This window comes from Neopsephotus bourkii, unplaced genomic scaffold, assembly GCF_033783945.1.
Source record: "Neopsephotus bourkii isolate Nb327-2 ecotype Australia unplaced genomic scaffold, CSIRO-AGI_Nbou_v1 NB_1511, whole genome shotgun sequence".
Classification (NCBI taxonomy): domain Eukaryota; kingdom Metazoa; phylum Chordata; class Aves; order Psittaciformes; family Psittacidae; genus Neopsephotus; species Neopsephotus bourkii.
In genome coordinates this window covers 6,711,089-6,729,626 of record NW_026901987.1, presented here as the reverse complement: position 1 = coordinate 6,729,626, position 18,538 = coordinate 6,711,089, and the positions used below count along the sequence as shown (strand labels likewise).

At 33.7% G+C, this 18,538-nt stretch overlaps 1 protein-coding gene across 3 annotated transcripts in view; it reads left to right on the top strand.

Annotated features, from left to right (window-relative positions):
• The window catches only part of ASCC3 (activating signal cointegrator 1 complex subunit 3), a 268,461-nt gene that overhangs the window by 101,176 nt on the left and 148,747 nt on the right, over nucleotides 1–18,538 (top strand). For all 3 annotated transcript variants that reach the window (XM_061369871.1, XM_061369872.1, XM_061369870.1), the window contains exons 11-13: nucleotides 630–794; nucleotides 11,971–12,147; nucleotides 15,213–15,284. In XM_061369871.1, the coding sequence (XP_061225855.1) occupies nucleotides 630–794; nucleotides 11,971–12,147; nucleotides 15,213–15,284 (414 nt within the window). The remainder of the gene's footprint in view (nucleotides 1–629; nucleotides 795–11,970; nucleotides 12,148–15,212; nucleotides 15,285–18,538) is intronic.

Below are 18,538 nucleotides of genomic sequence, written 5' to 3'. Positions count from 1 at the left end.
GGGATTTATGCAAAAAGAGAAGCCATTGCAAAAGCATGCAAGAAATGGCACTGTAATAGGGACTTACCACTGACCTGTCTATGTGAAACGATTAAGTTTGGAAACTACCTTTTCCAGGACTTGTGGAAGTTGTTTAATCTGCTTTGCCAGTGCAAGGATCAAAATATTAAAATGTACATCTTGAAAGTATGCCTTAGGAAGGAAGCATTTTGTAGGGTGGGGTCTTAGGTGTTTGCTGTGGTGTGGTGAAGGTTAGAAATATTTTATCATATTTAATTTTTGGTGGGACATATATATCAAGTAACTCACACAATTACATGATGAGTTGATTCTGAATAACTGCCTCATTGTTTTAATGTGGAAAATGTATACATATGATGTGCAGTAACTTGAAGTTATTACTTTATATACCCATATTTTCCATGCTGAATACTACTAATGACCATCCAACACATGTAGATGCAGCAAAGTGTGGCTGCACCATATAAAAAGTAGGTAAAACTTAAAATAGTTTTGTTAAGTTCTACAGTGCATTTACTCTCCTGTATACAAAAGTACTGGTTTTTTATAAATTTTAGTCTGGATTTTTCTTTGTAAATGCTCAATATTTCTTTTTTCTGTTCTACTAGATGCTTGTGACTACTCCAGAGAAATGGGATGTTGTGACAAGAAAAAGTGTTGGTGATGTAGCCCTCTCTCAGGTGGTTAAACTCTTGATTCTTGATGAAGTTCATCTGTTACATGAAGATAGAGGACCAGTACTTGAAAGTATAGTAGCACGTACTTTACGACAGGTAAGAGAAAAAAATCTCCAAAAGAACTGCATTTTCTTCCAAGAATAGATACATTTTGGTGCTTTTACACTGAGAAATTCTTAGACAAGGAAATCAAAATGCTTAGGCAGCTTACAATTCATTTCATAGCTATTCTATACTAAAAGATTTTTGTCTTCTATCATCTCTTCTGTATTAGATTTATACCAGAATTCTAGGATACATAATTTATTACAGAGCTATTTGTTATTATTTATTTACTTTATTAATTTACTTACTGTAAAAGTAAGAGCAAAATTAAACAAATTATTATTAAACAAATAATAATCAGGTTAATTTTTTAACATAACCCAGATTGAAAGTATTTTCTTATGAGGAATGCTGTTTTTTGCTTAGTAGTTTTGCTGGAAGTTTTTTATTTTTTTTTTAATAAAGAATAGTGTCTTAAATCTAGGTAAAACTTTCTGCACTGCTAAATAATTTTTAGTTTAGCATAACTGGTCTTCCCCCTCACACACTTTAGTGATACTTTCTAAATACCAAGCTTTAAAATGGCAAAAGGAGAAAAGGATGGATGCATGGGATTTGTTTTTAAGTCTTCTATGAAAGAAGGATTGAGTTAGGCAATAAATAAGATTGGTCTCAATGGCAGGATGTGTATTTGCAAGAAAAACAAAATGTGGAATTTAGGGATGAATAAAAAGGGTGGAATTAAGATGAATATATAATGGTAAGGAGAGGATAGAGTACTGTTCTTTTGTGGAGGGTTTTTTGTTGTTTTTTTGTCATGCAGAGCAAATGTCAATACAAAATAATCTGTAACAAACTAAAAATAAACTCAGTTGGTATTGTTATGGCTCTATTTGTAGTGTGTTAAATGTTTAAAGTGCTTTAGAATTTAAGATTGTTTTTCTTGACAAGGCTACACTAACCTTGTTAAGGCTGTCTGAACCATCTGATTCTAGCTCCTCTAAGAACCAAATACAATGGGTGTCTGTTGGATTCCAGTGCAGAAAGTATAAAGTTCATATATAAAGAATAACATAAGTAAGAATTCCTCAGAAGAAGCTAAACTTGGAATATTTAAATTTGTTTATAATGAAGAGTAGGGTTTTGTATAGTTTAGACTATGTCAAGGGCACTAAAGCTTAACCTGTTTGATATTCTGTTTTCTTTCTTTAATGGTTTTGATAACCTTGTTTTCCTTAGGTGCCTTTAAAGTAAAGAATCTCAGATTTTAGTGGTTACCATGATGTTCATTGTCTTCCCATCAGATTGCAAGACATTTGTTTTTTAATGTAAAATTTTGTAAGATGTGTAAGGTTGGCTTCAACTGACTGAAATAGATGTCTAGAGCCATTTTATCTGCCCTACATTATTCAGCTTGGCGTCCTGTTTCTGCTTCATTTGGACACAAGTCTCCCATAGATCCTTTCCTTTTGTGTCTGTCAAGCTTGTGCAGGTAACTTAAGGAATATAAAATCTGAGGCAGTTATGTCTTCGTGCTGAATCCTACCTTTAGTGCATTTATTGTAATACAGCAGTATCTTGCTTCAACAATCATTTAAAAAATAGCTCTCTAGGGTGCTTTAATCTTCTAGGATTTCAAGGTTTGTTTTACCTATCAAGTTTGAGTTCAGTTCATCTGGAAATGAAGCTACTCATTTGTAACCCTCCCTTCAGTGAAACAGTTGGAAAGAAAAGCAAGACATAAACCTTGAAATTAACTCTCTCACCACCTTTCTGAAGAACTTATTTATTCTAAGTTGATAAGAAAGGCAGTATTGGAGACCACTTCAGAAGGTAGTAGAAGAGAGGGAAAATTTACAGTATAAAAGTGCGTTAGAAAAAAAACTCCACAGTTAAACAGAAAAAAAACCTGCTTGTAGAAATATTTAGAATTATGCAGTAGAAAACATTTCCAAACAAAAATATTTTTTAATTACAAGCCTTCCAGAGAGCATGAAGAGAAATAGATGTTTTGCACAAGTGTTTTAACTTTTTACTATGGAAACAAATAATAAAAGGGCTAGTTTTAAAAATTACACTGAAATGTTGTACTGCAGCATCTGAGCCTGCAAGCATAGGTCTGTGAAATTTGCAGTATCGATCCATAACTAATTTTGAAATTACTGGAACTTTTATTTCATGACTAGAAAAGGTGACATGAGTTTTCTGATTTCAGAATTCTTTCACTGGGTTTTAGTGAAAAAACTACTACAGATGTTTTAACTGCAAAAATACCACATCTAATAATGTTTTAACAGTATTTTGGAAAAAAAAAATATTTGGTTACATTTCTTTGCTCTATTCCCTGCTCATAGTTCAGTTATATGCATTTTGATGCAAATTCATAAATGTTTGGAGGAACAAAATCAGAATATTCAGCCTGCCCCTAGAGAATATCCTTCTGACTGCGATGATTCTGTATAAACATTAAGTTCCTCTGGAGCCCTTCTGAAAGTACTTCTACAACATATTTTTCATTGATATCTATAGAAACATTATACTCCTTCCATATTCATGCTCACTGGAGGCAAGACTAATTGTTCAGTTCTTAAAAAACAGAAGGAAAAAAACAACACCCCAGCAAAACAAAAAAACAGACTCTGACAGCATCAATCTAAAGCGTCCTTATGTCAATTACACCACTGTAGTAATTCAGTAATTGCTCAGATCAATTGCCTGATTTGTATACTGGTTTAAAACATCAGAAATATTTAGTTTTTCCTAACTGCAGTGGAGAGATTCAGAAAGTGATTAGACATGTAATTAAAGGAAAAATCTGTTGCATATTAATAGTCCTTAGATCAGACTGAGGGCTGTAGTAACCAGGGACTATGATGGCAAATGCCAGGTTTCCTAGAGAAGACATTGATGCCCCATCCGTGGCAGTGTTTAAGACCAAGTTGGATGGCCCTTTGAGCAACCTGGTCTAGTGGGAAGTGTCACTGCCCATGGCAGGGGGTTTGGAACTAGATGTTCTTTCAGGTCCCTTACAATCCAAACCGTGCTATGATTCCATGATAGCATTTTCCCAATTTCAGTACTGTCCCTTTTGACCACTGTGGGAGACAATGAACTGAAGTAGTTGGATTTTTGGACTGGCCTGGAATAGTCATTTATATCACTTTCAGGAGAGATCTGTGATAAATTCATTGAAATACTACTTCAACCTTTTCAGTAAATGACTAATAGCTTCTTTATAATTACAGTGTCTACTTATAGTTTCGTCTGGATCAAACTTACCTAGCTTGTATATGATTCAATGTCCTGATTCCTGTGTAGATCAGGACGTATAACGTAGTGCCTTCTACATTTTGCAGGGCTTGTTATCCTGTCTTATAGAAAACCATCCCTCTTGTTTTGTTGGATGATAGAAAAATAGACAAATACACAACAGCTTTTTTTTTTTTTTTTTTGGTTGGGTTTTTTTTTCTGTTTTCATTGGGTCTTTTTAAGAATTAGTGTTCAACTGGCTACCTGGGTCTATAACTGTGCCAGAAAAGAATGTTTTGAGATCTGTATTTGTATGCTGCACAAATACAGCTATATAAGTGCCTCCTCAAAACAGGAATAACCTGATGCATTAGTAGGTCTGTCCTAATTTGTACCTCAAAATATTTGAATTATTGTTGTACTTTCCCCCAGATGAACACTGAGTCACACCACTTACTCTAAGACTTTTAACATGTACATTTTAACTTACAGCATTTTTTTAATCGAGTGGGTTTTTTAACCTGGAAGGAGCATATATATTGGAATTGCTGACAGCTTTACTCACAGCAGAATGAACAGTATTTGTACATGTTTGCACTTTTCAAATTTTAGAGAATGTTTTTGCAAGTGACTTAAATTGATTTTGCTAAACATTTTGGTGGGAAAATTGCTTTGAGCTCTCATATACTGTAGGTATAACATCAAACAACTTCTTTGAATCCAATTTATAGCTTTGAAGTTTAAAGTTTTAGTGAAGAGCATAATGTGGATATAAAACTGAAATGCTTAAACTTTTTAATAAAACTTTCCACACTTCTGTAATATCTAGTAAGCTTATTAGCTTGAAAGAAAAAAAAATCTTGACTGCTTTTAAAGGACACTGAATTATTTTGTCATAATTACTCAGAGGTTTCAATGACTTCTTTGCTGCTTTCAGGTTTGTTTTTTTTTTTTTCAGAAAATGCGTACTGAATATTATACTTGAGTGATACATCAGTTTTGATACCTCCTCTCAACTATGTGAATGATAAATTAAATAAAAGAAATTCCATAGTAAAAGATTTCTCAGATTCAGGGGAAACGATGCTCCCATCTTAGACACACAAATACTCCTTTCACCAGTCTTATTCTTCAAATTTAACTTCCACTTGCTTTATATTTTTGTATTAGATCAGTAAAGTTGCTAGATAAATAATAGGTGGGACAACACAGCAGGACAAGCCATCTGGGATATTTCTGGAGTGCATTGATGAGATCTTCCTCCTTCAAGCAATAGAGCAGCCCTTAAGGAGAGGTGTTCTGCTGTACCTCGTATTCGCCAAAAAGGGAGGGGCTCATTGGGGACGTGAATATCAAAGGCAGCCTTGGCTGTAGTGACCATGAGGTGGTGGAGTTCTCTTTCCCCTGGAAATCCTCCTGTTTCCTTTCTGAGATTTCTTTCCTCATGACACCTAATTTAAGAAACTTTCCCTCTCAGCCATCATGTAGCTTTCCTTGTTCTGGATGCATTCGCTGTATCTCTAGTTCCTTGTTTTCTCCTCTACCTCTTTTTTTTTCTTTGGTTCTCTCTTTTACCTCCTTACTAGAAATCAGAAGCAAACACATTCAGAGGTTTCTCGCCCAAAGCTAAATGCTGGATTGTTTTCTAATAAATAATTTCTAGGTGCTTGGAATCCCATTCTTGCTTAAGAAAACTAGAGCAGTTTAAAAAAAATAAAATAAAAATAAATCAAAGCTGATAGATAATGGCCTAAACCCAGCTGCTTGGACCTATATTTTTTGTGTCTAATGGTAGTTCACTGTAGTTCCTATATGTTTCATTTGGGACTAGAACGGCATTTGCATTTCATTTGGCTCTTCCTTTCTTGAGACTGCTGTTAGTCTTTTGTCTCTTTGATGTTCCTTATATCAGTTGATCAAGTTTCTCAGCATCTTCTATTAGAGCATAAACCAAACAAGCTTACTGAAATCTTCTACAGTACTTTTTTGGTTTCTAACTAGAGTGTTGTGGAGCTTTTAACTGGACTTTCTTATATTTGTGATTGTATTTTTAAATCAACAAAACTGGGTATAGAGCTAAACTGTTAGTTTTGGTAGTGACATATACAGAGGTAGAGTGTTTTCCTTCTATTAATCAGTTCTATCCACTTTATACCTCTATGAATTGCATGTACTTAATTTGCTACCACATTATCTTCGGAGCTTGGTTTCAGATGCTTGTTCATTAAGTCTTCAAAGAAACCTTTTTATAGTTCCTGCAGGATTCACTTGTTGACATAAGAACGTTCCCTGAGAACAGTGTCTCATTTTGCAGCTCTGGGCTGTTTTAGAATGAGCTCAATTAAAATAAATTTAGCTTGAATGGGACAATGAACCTAGATTTATCTGTATGGCTGATGTACACATCAGTTATATTAATTCTGCATGTTACCTGCGCTTCTTGTCACCAGTTATTTTTTATTTACTGCATATCATGGTTAAAATTCTTGACTAGAATCAGGCTTAGAAAGCAATTAGAGGCATCCTTTTTTTTTAATTGCTGTTTTTTCAATTATACATTCTCTTTAAAATCTGTTAGTTCATCAGCTTGTGATAAATTTAATACATGTTTTCTTGCTATTCTGTGGTGTTATTTTTAAACAGTATGTTGTGCAGCCATATGTCTAATGCCTTACACAAGTCTAGGTCTATCTTGTTATATTTTCTGGCAAGCTTGTAGTTGTGTAAAAATGACTTTTCTAAAGCAAAATTAAAAAAAAAAAACTGATCTCCATTTGTTTGGAAAATGTTACGTATGAGATATTTGATTTAATATTCAGAAGCTTTTCTGTTACTTTGCATGGAAGTGATGTCAGGAAGTCATTCTGCATTTCATTTTTTATTACTGGTATGTGAACATTTTTCCATTTCTGTGATATATCCATGGAGTTTAAAAGGTGATAGTGATTGTCATATGTTTTATGTTCTTTCATAATATGGTAAAGCAGTTAAATTGGTTTGTAGAAAGGTTCATATTTCTTTTTGTTTCTTAGTTTGGGAACAAAACAGTAAACACAGCATGAAAAGACATTCTGTCATTCAAGAAAAACTGACCTGGCACTGTGCAGGGCATAGAAATCTCTTAATAGGTATATTCAGAATGTCATTTCTTAAGGCAAAGTATTGCGTACTTAATATTTCACTGAGGGAAAATAATATGGCTTCTAATAGTGCTTTCTGCATGGTTACATTTTTTCAGTACGTCTAGATTTTTAAATATGTTCTAAATGGAGGACCGAGAGCACAGTATTTTCAGGGTTCATTGGAAGCAGAGTAAAACTCATTTATAAAATTACTTAACTAGATGGTTGCCTAGTAACAAATGCATTCTGTGCAGAGTGTTTGAGTTGTAGATAACGTCCTATGTGGAATCGTCGAAACAGTATTAGTAATTGCATTTTTACTGTGTACTTTTGATTTTGCAATTTTATTGTTTTTTTCATTTTTATCCCTAAAACTAGGAAATTACCACCTGTGGACTGATGGACAACTTCTTAATTCCTTCATTAGACAGTAAACAAGATATCAATAAACAAGTATACACTGGTGAAACATTCTAACAAACTTCCTAGTCATTCTTAGTCATTTTGAAACTCCTTTATTTCTTTATGTTCTTATAATTTCTTTGTGGATTTTTCATTCTTTTCCTTGGTTTTTTGAATAATGGGAAAAACAGATCTTGTGAGAGGCTGAGACTTTTAGAAGTTCTATGGGTAGGGTAGGGTCTAACTAATAACTAATGTGAGTCCCAGTATACAGTGCTTCATTCTTACCACTGTGGAGTAGGGAGCTCAGGAGCCTAAGTTTCTCAGTCTTCTTGCATGTGTAGACTAAAAACTAAGGAATGTTTCTGCCTAATTTTCTACGTATCTTGTCTTGTGTACATCTGAAGGGCATACAGACTGACTGAAGATGACTGTTAAAGTGTTTCTGGGTCATCTGAATATCAGATTAATTTCTAGCCAGTGGACAATTCTTCAAAGATTAGAATATATAAACTTGTCTGCTTTACTTAATTCTGTGCTTGAGTTAAACAATCAGGGATATGCTTTCCAGCTTGATTGTAATTCATTCTGTGAATGTGATATTTTAATACATGGAAATGGGAAGACTGCCAAGTTCACAAAGTTCAGGAAGAACTTTAGAAGTCAGATAAAGTGTATCGCTATGCATACTCTGTCTGCGCTCAAGTGGTGGCTGTAATGTAATAAGATGATATGCAAATTTTAAAACCTATTAGGAAGAAAATTATCCTGCTGTGATTGATTTACCATCTAGAGAGGCACTTCTCATACCTGTACCTTTATCGATTACAGTGTAAGCTCAGATGATGCTTGAGAGCTGTCTTCTGTTTATTTTTTTCTGTGTACATGGAATTTCATGGTGTGATAATCGTGTTCTGCAAACGTGTGTGGTGAACATGTTTTCAATTCTCCACGTACCATCATGAATGCTTCTGAATTAGATGTACTAATTAGATATGTCAATTAAATATAGTTATGGCAATTTTATTTCTTACTTCCAGAATAGCATCAAATCAATAAAATACAGAAAAGCTTTCAGAGAACATGATATGAAAATACTGTGACAGTTCAGTTTTCCAAAGAAAACCTTTTAAGTTCCAAATAGCGCTTATATTTTTACTAAGATGATTAAACGTATATGAAGATGAAAATGTTTGCGATTGTTTGTCAGTAGTGAAGAAGACAGACTTAGCTGTGTGCCTCTAGCCAGTGATGCAGAGAATTTGTCATCCAAAATGTCTTTTCAGTAATTTTTACAGCGGTTTCAGGAAAAGAATGTATGTTCACAGTCTCTTGATTATGAAGGCATAGTCTCTAAATGGGACTTTGAGGAGCAAGTAAAAAGTGATCCAGCACAAGAAAAATATTAATGTTTGAATGGACTGTATTTACAAAGGGCATCTTTGCACTTTGAAGACTTACTTTCTTTAGAAGCATCTGAGAACAAGACATACTAATGCCTGCTTTTCAAGGGAAAGGCAGAAAAAGAAAAGTAGTTGAACAAATTTATGCCAAGAACTCTGTTCTAAAGATGTGTTAAAATTCTACAAGCTATTACAAAAAAATATCTGTAGTGCTTGAATAGATAAATAATAGATAAATAACTGCATTATAATCAGAGACAAAATGCAAATATGTAGGCATGTGTTATGGTTGCATATTCAGGTAATTTATATTTCAAACTTTTATGTTTAGCACAGTTTTAGTCACTGCTCTGTATATTGACATGTATAATTACAAGAATAAACAAAACTCATTCCATATATGTATGTGATGATATGCAGACACATAAGGGTTTAGTTAACAGTTTGAATTTGATGCAAACATAAAATAATTGGGAGAATTGTTATGATACATTTTGTCTTTTAAGGCAAATGCTTTTTACTTCTTGTTGCTTGGGGGTTTTTTAATAGATATTAATTGTTGATTTTTTGTGCTGCAAACTGGATATAGAAGTAGTTGGTAATAAATAGGTTTTTATGTTGTTTTTTTGGATGGCCTTGAAAGTAATTGGAGAAATTGATGGAATTATTTACAACCATAATATTCTTCAATTAATTATGAAGACCAACATAGTGTTACTGTAGAGCAAAAGACAATATAGCCTGAGTTCGTATAGCACTGTGACTTAATTTTTGTGGCTTGATATAAATAGGAAACTTAATTGTCCAAATAATTTGCAAATTTCAGATTTATAAATTGAAAAAAAAATGTAGGCACTATACACATATGCATAAGTATATGTGAGGTATTATATAAAATATGCAAAAATGTGTTTTGCTTTAAAATGTGCTCTGCATATTAATAATTTTAATAACCTGTTTGTGTTAACTCTCTGCTTTGGTTTTCATGTGGAGTTGTAATTCATTGTAATTCAGGGTGTTCCATCAGCTCCTTAACTGCAAGGCCAACTGCCAGATCAGTGAAGTTAAATGGCTTTTTACAAAGTTTTTGAAAGTGGCAAGTCTCAGTAAACTGTAACTGTTCTCTAGGCATTGTTTATATTTTTAAAGAAAACTCTGAGCAAACAACTTGCAGTTAATTGCTGTAAAAATCCATACTTCCGTGGTTATTAAGCAGAGTTCTTGTTAATTGTTTAAATACTTGAAATGCTTTCCTACCTTCAGGTGGAACGAGCACACTTTCAAACTAGTGGTTTTAGACTCAGGAGATTTGAAAGAAGTTGTTACTGAAGTTAGCAAAATTAAATCATATTTTCCAGATTGGAGTTCCGTTACACTTTCAAAGTTTTGCACTTACTATTTTGTGATTGCGAAAAAAGTACAGGATAAATATATCAGCAGGTGGTTGCTGTTCCTTCAGGTTCAAGGGTTTTAAAAAAAAAAAACGTGTGAGAAAGTACCCCACAGACACCAAGATCAGCACAGAAGGAGGTGGGGTTCCAGGAGACTGAGGCAAAACCAAACCCTAAAAAACAAACAAGTAAAAAAGGAAAACCACTTACCACACACTCACGCACACCCCACCCCACCAAATCCGACATTAAAAAGATGCGTAAAAAATGGTAGTGCTTCTTTGTACTCTTCAAGGTGCTTTTGTTCCCAGCAGATGGAATATATTTTAAATTGCAATCTATCATTTCTCCCAGTCATTTCAAAATTTGCATTTACAGATGAGATTTTGTTGTACATGGGATTCCCCTTGCAAAGCTGCTCTTTGTATAAGTGCAAAAGGGTAAATCAAATGATTTTTTGCGGTGTTTAGTTGGTTACATCTACAGTTTGAGCATGCAGATTTTTGCCAGGCAACAGAATGCTTTGTCTGCTTCGTGTCTGTAGAGTTGTGGGAGGTGGTTTCTTTTGGGATTTGGTTTATTATTTTGGTGCACTTGTTATTCCCCAGGCCCATGTTAGGTATGGTGTCTTTTATCTTCCTTCAGAATGCTCTACATATACTTTTTAATAGTCTGTTTTGAAAACTTTTAATTCATCTGATTTAATCACACGGCACTTCTGTTCACTTTAAGTCAAAGACCTGAGTGATTCAAAAGCTATATTCTAAATAAAAACCTCATAGTTTTGAACAGGACTTAGGTAGGTGGAAGTTACCAACCATCACGAGACATTGAGAACCCCATATATGGCTTCAGTTATAGTGTCTAAAAGACCTTTTGATGAAAATTGCTCTGAATGTTGCTCCATAATAATTATGCTAGTAAGAAAATTGTGAGCCAGCCAACACAGCTTTTGGTATTGCAGAGGAAATGGGAAAATTCTTGCATACTTTCTTAATTCAAGTCTTTTGGCTGGTTTTGTTCTTCTTGAAAATTACCTCGAAATACATATAATATGCAGGCTTTTATAAGGAACAGAGTATTTAAATGTGAAGCACCGTTTATGTCACTTATTGAATTGGAAGGCATGAAATGCAAATACTTGGGGAATTATAATGATTTAAAAAAAAAAAAAAAGGCAAAAATGTGTGTTACAGAGCAGGATAGATTGTATAAGAGAGTTGTGAAAAGGTCTAAGCAAAAGCCAGGACTAAGGAACTATGTTATTTCTTTTCAGAATTGTGCTGTGGTTTGGACTAAGAAAGAAATAATACCAAATTATCCGTCATAGTTTTGCCTATAAATTGGACTTCCCCTTCTTAACACAAAGCCCATTTTACTGCTATTGTTCCTCCATGTCAGTTAATGACTGCTAACCTTCTGGAGGGCAAAAGTACATTAAAATAGAAAGATGAATAAGCAAGATTTGGTGGAATTGCAGAGTGCTCTGGTTTCTCCAGTATAGGATAATCACTAACTCACATCTATTTTTCACCTTTTGTAGAAAGTATTAACTGCTTTTTTCACATTACTGTTATATAAGGGATGGTTTAAAACTCTCTGCTTTATATCTTGGCTTAAAACCTTTGGATCATTTACAAGTTTTCTGTTTTTTAAATAGGTTGAATCTACGCAAAGTATGATTAGGATTTTGGGCCTTTCAGCTACATTACCCAATTATCTGGATGTTGCTACATTTCTACACGTCAATCCCTGTATTGGACTATTCTACTTTGATGGCCGTTTCCGACCTGTACCACTGGGGCAAACCTTTATAGGAATTAAGACAACCAATAAGGTAAAGAATGATAAATGCCAAAGAGAGGGTTGCTGTTTTGACCATATTTAATGTATTCATGTGTAGAGGATACTGGTTTATTGTGCTACAGGCCTTTAATGAAGCACCTTTTCTTGTGAATAAAGATATACATAATTTAACGGTGCTTTAAGAATCATGTTTCCTTCATTTACAATCTTGTAAATAGGCTTTGTTGCAGTTAGATACAATGGCATCTAGCTTTGCATTGCTTTTGCTTTGCTACTAAATTTGGCTTGATGAAGGAGAAAACATCACCCTCAACTGCAGACTCACTCTAGCCGCTGATTATTCTTATTTCAGTTTTCCATTTTGCTCGAAAAACTCATGCTCTTTGCTTGACTGTAAGATGCATGAGGAATGTGATATTTATTAAATCTGTATATATATAGAGAGAGATAGATACAGATATATGCAGTACCATCAAGTGCATTAATATTAATTGGATACAAGTTGCTGATGAAAACCTTTAGCATGCTAAATCATTAGCTATCATATGTCCACATTTGATAGAAAACACACTAAAGTTGCCCCGAAATAAGCTTCTTTACTCTTTGTGCTCTTGCTCATTTTGGGAAGCAGTAAGACCATGGTCAGATATAATATTCTTATTAAAAATCTTACATGCAATGCCACTTGACATGTAAATTTTAATTCTTCTTTAAATACGGAAATTAATAGAAACACTTTTCTTTAAGATTTTGCATGCACCCCACTAGCTGATAATTAGAATTTATATAACTTAGCTTTTAGAAACTCTTACTCTGCTGTAATTTAATTTAATAGGAATCAAAACATTTTCAATCAAAAGTTAATTTCATAGTTTAATCAATAATACCAGGGATTTTGTTTGTTGGTTTTTTTAAATGGACATTGCCTTTTTTGCCAGGTTATATAAGTAGTTCATTCCATCTGCAGCACAGGAAAGAAACTTATTTTACAACTGTAGGGAGCCATTTCAAGTCTATGCACAGAAGAATAGTTTACCATATGGTGCTTACTGTGATTTGCATATTTTAACCTTCATTAATTGTTTCAAGTACCTTCACTGTTACTTGCAGTTGCTTTTCTTGAATCTTTTCCTGATACATTATTTTGAATATTTAGTTTATTTCCACTGTGTGATAAAGACTTCATTTCTTCATACTCACTCTGGAATGCATTTGTGATTTAAAAATCACATAGATATACAGATAATCCTATAAAATCTTAACCAGTTAGGTTTTCTAAAAAAAAAAAACAAGCAAGTGGAGATGAGGAAATACTAGGAGGTAGTATTTATTCTGAAATAGGAGTACCTGCAGACTGTTTTGGTGATACCACAACTTTTTGCTTTTCAGAAGAATGTCATTACATATTTCATAGAGTAAAATATATTTTGCAATTAAGATCATACACCTCATAGCAAACAAAAAGTATCAAGTCTGTTTGAAAAAGGATTCCATTCAGAATAATACTAATGCTAAAACTGCAAAAGCAGTAATATCAACATCCTTCTGGTCTATGTGAGAGGAGGAAAGCTATGTAAAAACCCACAGAATCAAAAAGAGTTCTTGCAGAACATCAGCAAATGCAATCAGTGCAATGTCTATATCCACACTGATGAGTTGCAAAGAAGTAGAAGACTGTTAGTTGCTGGAGGTAGATGTTTTGCCTCCCCTGACATCCTTTATCCAAACAAACTTCCCCCAGAACTGGAGCTGATTAGCGATTTGTGGAATCATATGCAAACTGTAGTCAAGCTTTCAAAGGCAAGAACAGCATGGTGTGCTTATTATGCATAGAAATTAGCCAGGGAAGCTCTTAAAATTCTGTATGTTGAAATTCTTAGAGCATATGGGGCCAAGACTAAAGTCTGACTTCTTCAGTCAGAGGTCTGTTAGTGTCAGATTTATTTTTTTTAATGTCAGTTATTTTTCTTGGTGCATGTTTATGTTTTCCTCTTTAGGTATAAATGCAAAGAATATGTAAAGTTACCTTTCTGTATATGTAAATATGTATGTCCTGGTATGTGTTTATGCACTGCCCATGTATGTTTCTACTTAATGATTTTTACTTGTTATTATTTGAAAAAAATAATTAATTAAAATGCTGGCCTCTTATTCTCAGAATTCTTAGACTGTCTACCTGTCTCTTGCACATATGTCCATATCGTCTCATCTTTTTATTACTATGCTTGTACGATTATCCTGTTCCCTCTGAAGCTGTTTTAAAGATGTTTTAAATTACTCCAACTACTAGATTTCCATTTTCAAATTTTTACACGCTTTGTTCTTGTAAGAATTTGTGTCAGAATATTTCATTATAAAAGATGAATGTACAAATGATGAATGGAGTGACTGCTCTGATTTGGACTTTATTTATTTTTATTTGTTACAACCTTAATACAGAGATGCATGCAAGTAGATACATGCTATTTATATTGTGTTGCATTAAAAGGAATAGAAAAACTATTGAGGTGGAATAATACTTTTTGTTTCAACTTAACTCTTTATTTTGAACTTTCTATTCCTCCTGAAACATTTTATTTATTCATAAGTAGAAACTCTGTATACTGTACTCCCACTGTTTCCCATGCATGACCCAACTGTGAAGAAAAAAAAATCTCTGTGACAATCAGTAATTTCCTGGATATATCTGCAGTGTAAAATCTATTTTTTTTTTATATTATCAAATGTAAGGACTTAATGTTAGGTAAGATGAAATATTAAATGGATATTTCATCAATATCCTGTAGAAATAAGATTTCTTAATATGAAGCAGATAATTTAAAAGAACTGGCTTAAATCTCTCTAGTCAATAAAAGCACCAACAAAGTCATGCAAAGTCATGCCCTTACTCATATTTTGTCTATTTATTTTCATTTTCTATTTGCGAATTTAAGAATACCAAAATGATATTGTTAAGAATGGGAATCTGTATATTGTAAATTTAATTACATAATCACATTTTTTCATTCATGGATCACTGTAAATTGCTTGATACGTAGTAGAAAATCTATAAAGACAGAAACACGTTTAATATGTAATACAATGCTTGTTTTTCAGGTGCAGCAACTGAATCATATGGATGAAGTATGTTATGAAAATGTGCTGAAGCAAATAATGGCTGGACACCAGGTACTTATTTTCTGCTTTGGTTTGCATTCGGAACACATGTAATGAAATTAGTTTTGATCGTCACAACCCTAGATTAAAAAAAATTTTAAATTATTTTGAGATGTGTCACTTCAGAGGTCATGTCCAATCTTGACACTTCATAAAAACAGCATGCAAGAAAATCTAACCAGGCTAAATGATGTTAGCTTCTATCCAAGGTGAAAATTCTTGGTACTTTACATATCCCTTAAAATAATTAATGTATATATATGTCACTTTTTAAAAAATGACTAGGCAAAGTAGGTCAGCGCTTTGGAGACCTTACACTTAGGTACATCTGATGATTAAAAAAATGAAAAATATAGCACTTAATTATTTCTTAGGCTTTCTCATATCTCTCAGATTCTAGTATCTCCTGTTAGAGATGAGGATGAAAATTATGCAGTGTTGAAGATATGGGGCACAAGGACTCAGCATGTGTCATTTGAAATTACCTGGGTTTTGTTTTCTTTATAAAGGAAGTAATCCTTCATTTTATTTTAAAATAGAGGTTTCTGCAGTGACTTTTCAAACCTTATATTCCCCTCCATTAAGATTATGGGCTTTTAACTCATTTGCCTGAATAGTTTTATCATTCTGTTGTTATTGTGCTCCTGTATCACCCCCACATGATGTCTCATTTCTGCTAGATCTTTGCAAAACACGGTAGTTTAAGCAGGAGTAGTTGTAGCAGGTATGGCACATAGCAGATATGGCACATGTTCGGAACAGGAGCAAATGCACTGTGATCCTTGAAAAGGCTTTTCATTAAATAACTTACATATAAAAGAGGGAAACTTTCCCACACAGTCACACTAAGAATTGCACGTTTTCCTTTTTTCACATAAATGCAGATTGTGGAGTTTTTTGAAAGATGAACAGTTGGTTTATGACTTCAGGGGGTGGAAATACTCAAGCAACAGCTTTGTAGTCCTCCTGCTCCCCTGCTTTAACACCATTCTTCCACTTCTCTTCTGTTGTTGATATCAGTTACTGTTCATTACATTCAGAAAACTTTCATGGCGATTACATATGGAAGTGCTGATATTTTCTTGTGAAGACTGCTAACAAAATTTGTTGGCAGCACCAAGGGAACTTTAGTTTATTTTCTTCTCATTGTCAATTATGCACATACCTTACGAAATAATTAGCACTGAGGTGTGTTAGTTTATCTTTCATTTCTTATGATTTTGTGTGTTTTCACTTGCTGTAGATAAACCTACGAGTAGTAGATTCTTTAAATCAGTATGTCTAAATAAGTAACATATCTTGTATTCTCAGCAGGAAGTTTCATGCTGTTCCAGCATATTTATTGCACCTTTCTCCCCCTCTTTACGCTGAGGAAAAATTTTCTACAAACATATATTATTTTTAAAAATTTAAGTACAATAAGTTGTTTAATTCTAGCAGGAGGTGTTTTTTTTAGCTTTCCTTGAGAAGAGTTAGGAGACACAAATTCATGCTCTGAAATGAAAGGTATACAAACACTGGTATACTGCATTTGACAATGCAGAGCCATGCATATCAGATCATTGCACAATACAGTTAATTACAGTATGTGTTTTACCACATACTAAAAATTAAGTATTTTTCCTTTTAATGAGTGTGCTATGAAAAATGATCTGTCTAATCTTTAAACCAACTGCAGATATTAAAAAAATGCAATAAAAAAAAAAGTCATGTAGATATACCTGCATTGAGCTGCTTGCACCGTAGTAGCAGATGAATATTGTGAGTGAATATGATGAATATTATGCTAGGAAAGTTTTCTTTAGTGTCTTTTCACAATTTTGAGAATAGTCTTTGATCTTCTAAAGTTATCACTATCTTCTGATTTTCTTAGTTTTAAGGAGTCCATTAGCTTGTATCCATGTTCACCATAGTCTGTTACTGTCATGCTCTGTGTGTGCAAAGTTGTTTGCTTTTTAACAAGGCAGTGATTATTTCTAAATGTTCTTCTTAGAAATATGTATTTATACCTTCTCCCCCAATACTTCAGAAGAAAAAAAAAAAAAAAACTACAGCAGTTGTATATCTGTATGGAATTCAGGGCATGGTTGGAATTTTATCATTATTCAGGCAGTAATGTATGGCAGACACAGATCTCATCAGCTGTGCTCCAGAGAACCAAAAACGTACCTATTTTGTTTTGTTCTGAAGGACAAGAAGGCAATACCAGAATCAGAGAAAAATACTTTTCCTCTTCTAAAGTTAATGTACACCTTCCAGTGGCCATCAAACTTTCACAGTGTTGACCCTTAAGACTCTTTGCCAGAGTGTTTGGAATGTCTTAATAAATCAAATTCAACACTTCACTGTTCTGTTAACTTATTTTCAAAGAATTCTACCATCCCAGAACCAAACAATTTACTCTTATGGAAGTCATGCCGATGTGTCCCTGGCATATTATAGGTTACAGTGTGAGGCTTGACAAAGTGTTCTTAATAGATGTATATATGTTTTCATTTTTTAAGACTAAGGCTGGTAAGAGGTAGTTGCATTCTGCAGGCATGTGTTTTGACAGATGGAGAGAAGCTTTTTATGTTGATTTTTCAACATTCATCCTCTGCAAGACTTCAAGCTCTTCCTGGCTACTGGGAAATTAAGAGTTGGTGATTCAGCCTTTAATTCTGATCCATCTGCTCAAACTAATGAGATATCTCATTTGTGGGCTTCACTTTGAATTACCAAATGCAGCTGAAACTGTAACATTTGTCTTATAGCGTAATTCTCCTCTTATTTAACTTGAGGAAAGGTATGATAGATGGCTTGCCCTGCTGAGTTTTCTAGGGGTTTTGTTACAGAAACTTTTTATCATGACTGAAGGATTAAGATCCAAAATGTCCCAAAGGTTTCCAGGTGCTTTGTAAGTCAGTGTGCTCTTTTTGTAGGATTACTAACAATGTAGATCTTCATTAGAAGTTTTCTCTGTCAGATCCTACCTGTTAACAGTGCTCTAAATGGGAACCTCTCCTGCTGGTGAGTCTGCTTTCCTGGGACTGTCCTTCCATACTTGGTATTCACTGGTGAATATTTGTTTTCATGTCATACTTCGAATTTACTATGTTCTAATATTATCTAAAAATATATTAGACCCTCTCAGACTGATTTATGCTTTTGGAGTTTTATTTCTACCTCTTAATAAGCAAGAGTCTTTAAATAAAGTATCTTTAAATAAAGAAAACCCTGAAATTGCACACCATTCATCAGAGAATATGACTCCAAACTCAGTTGCA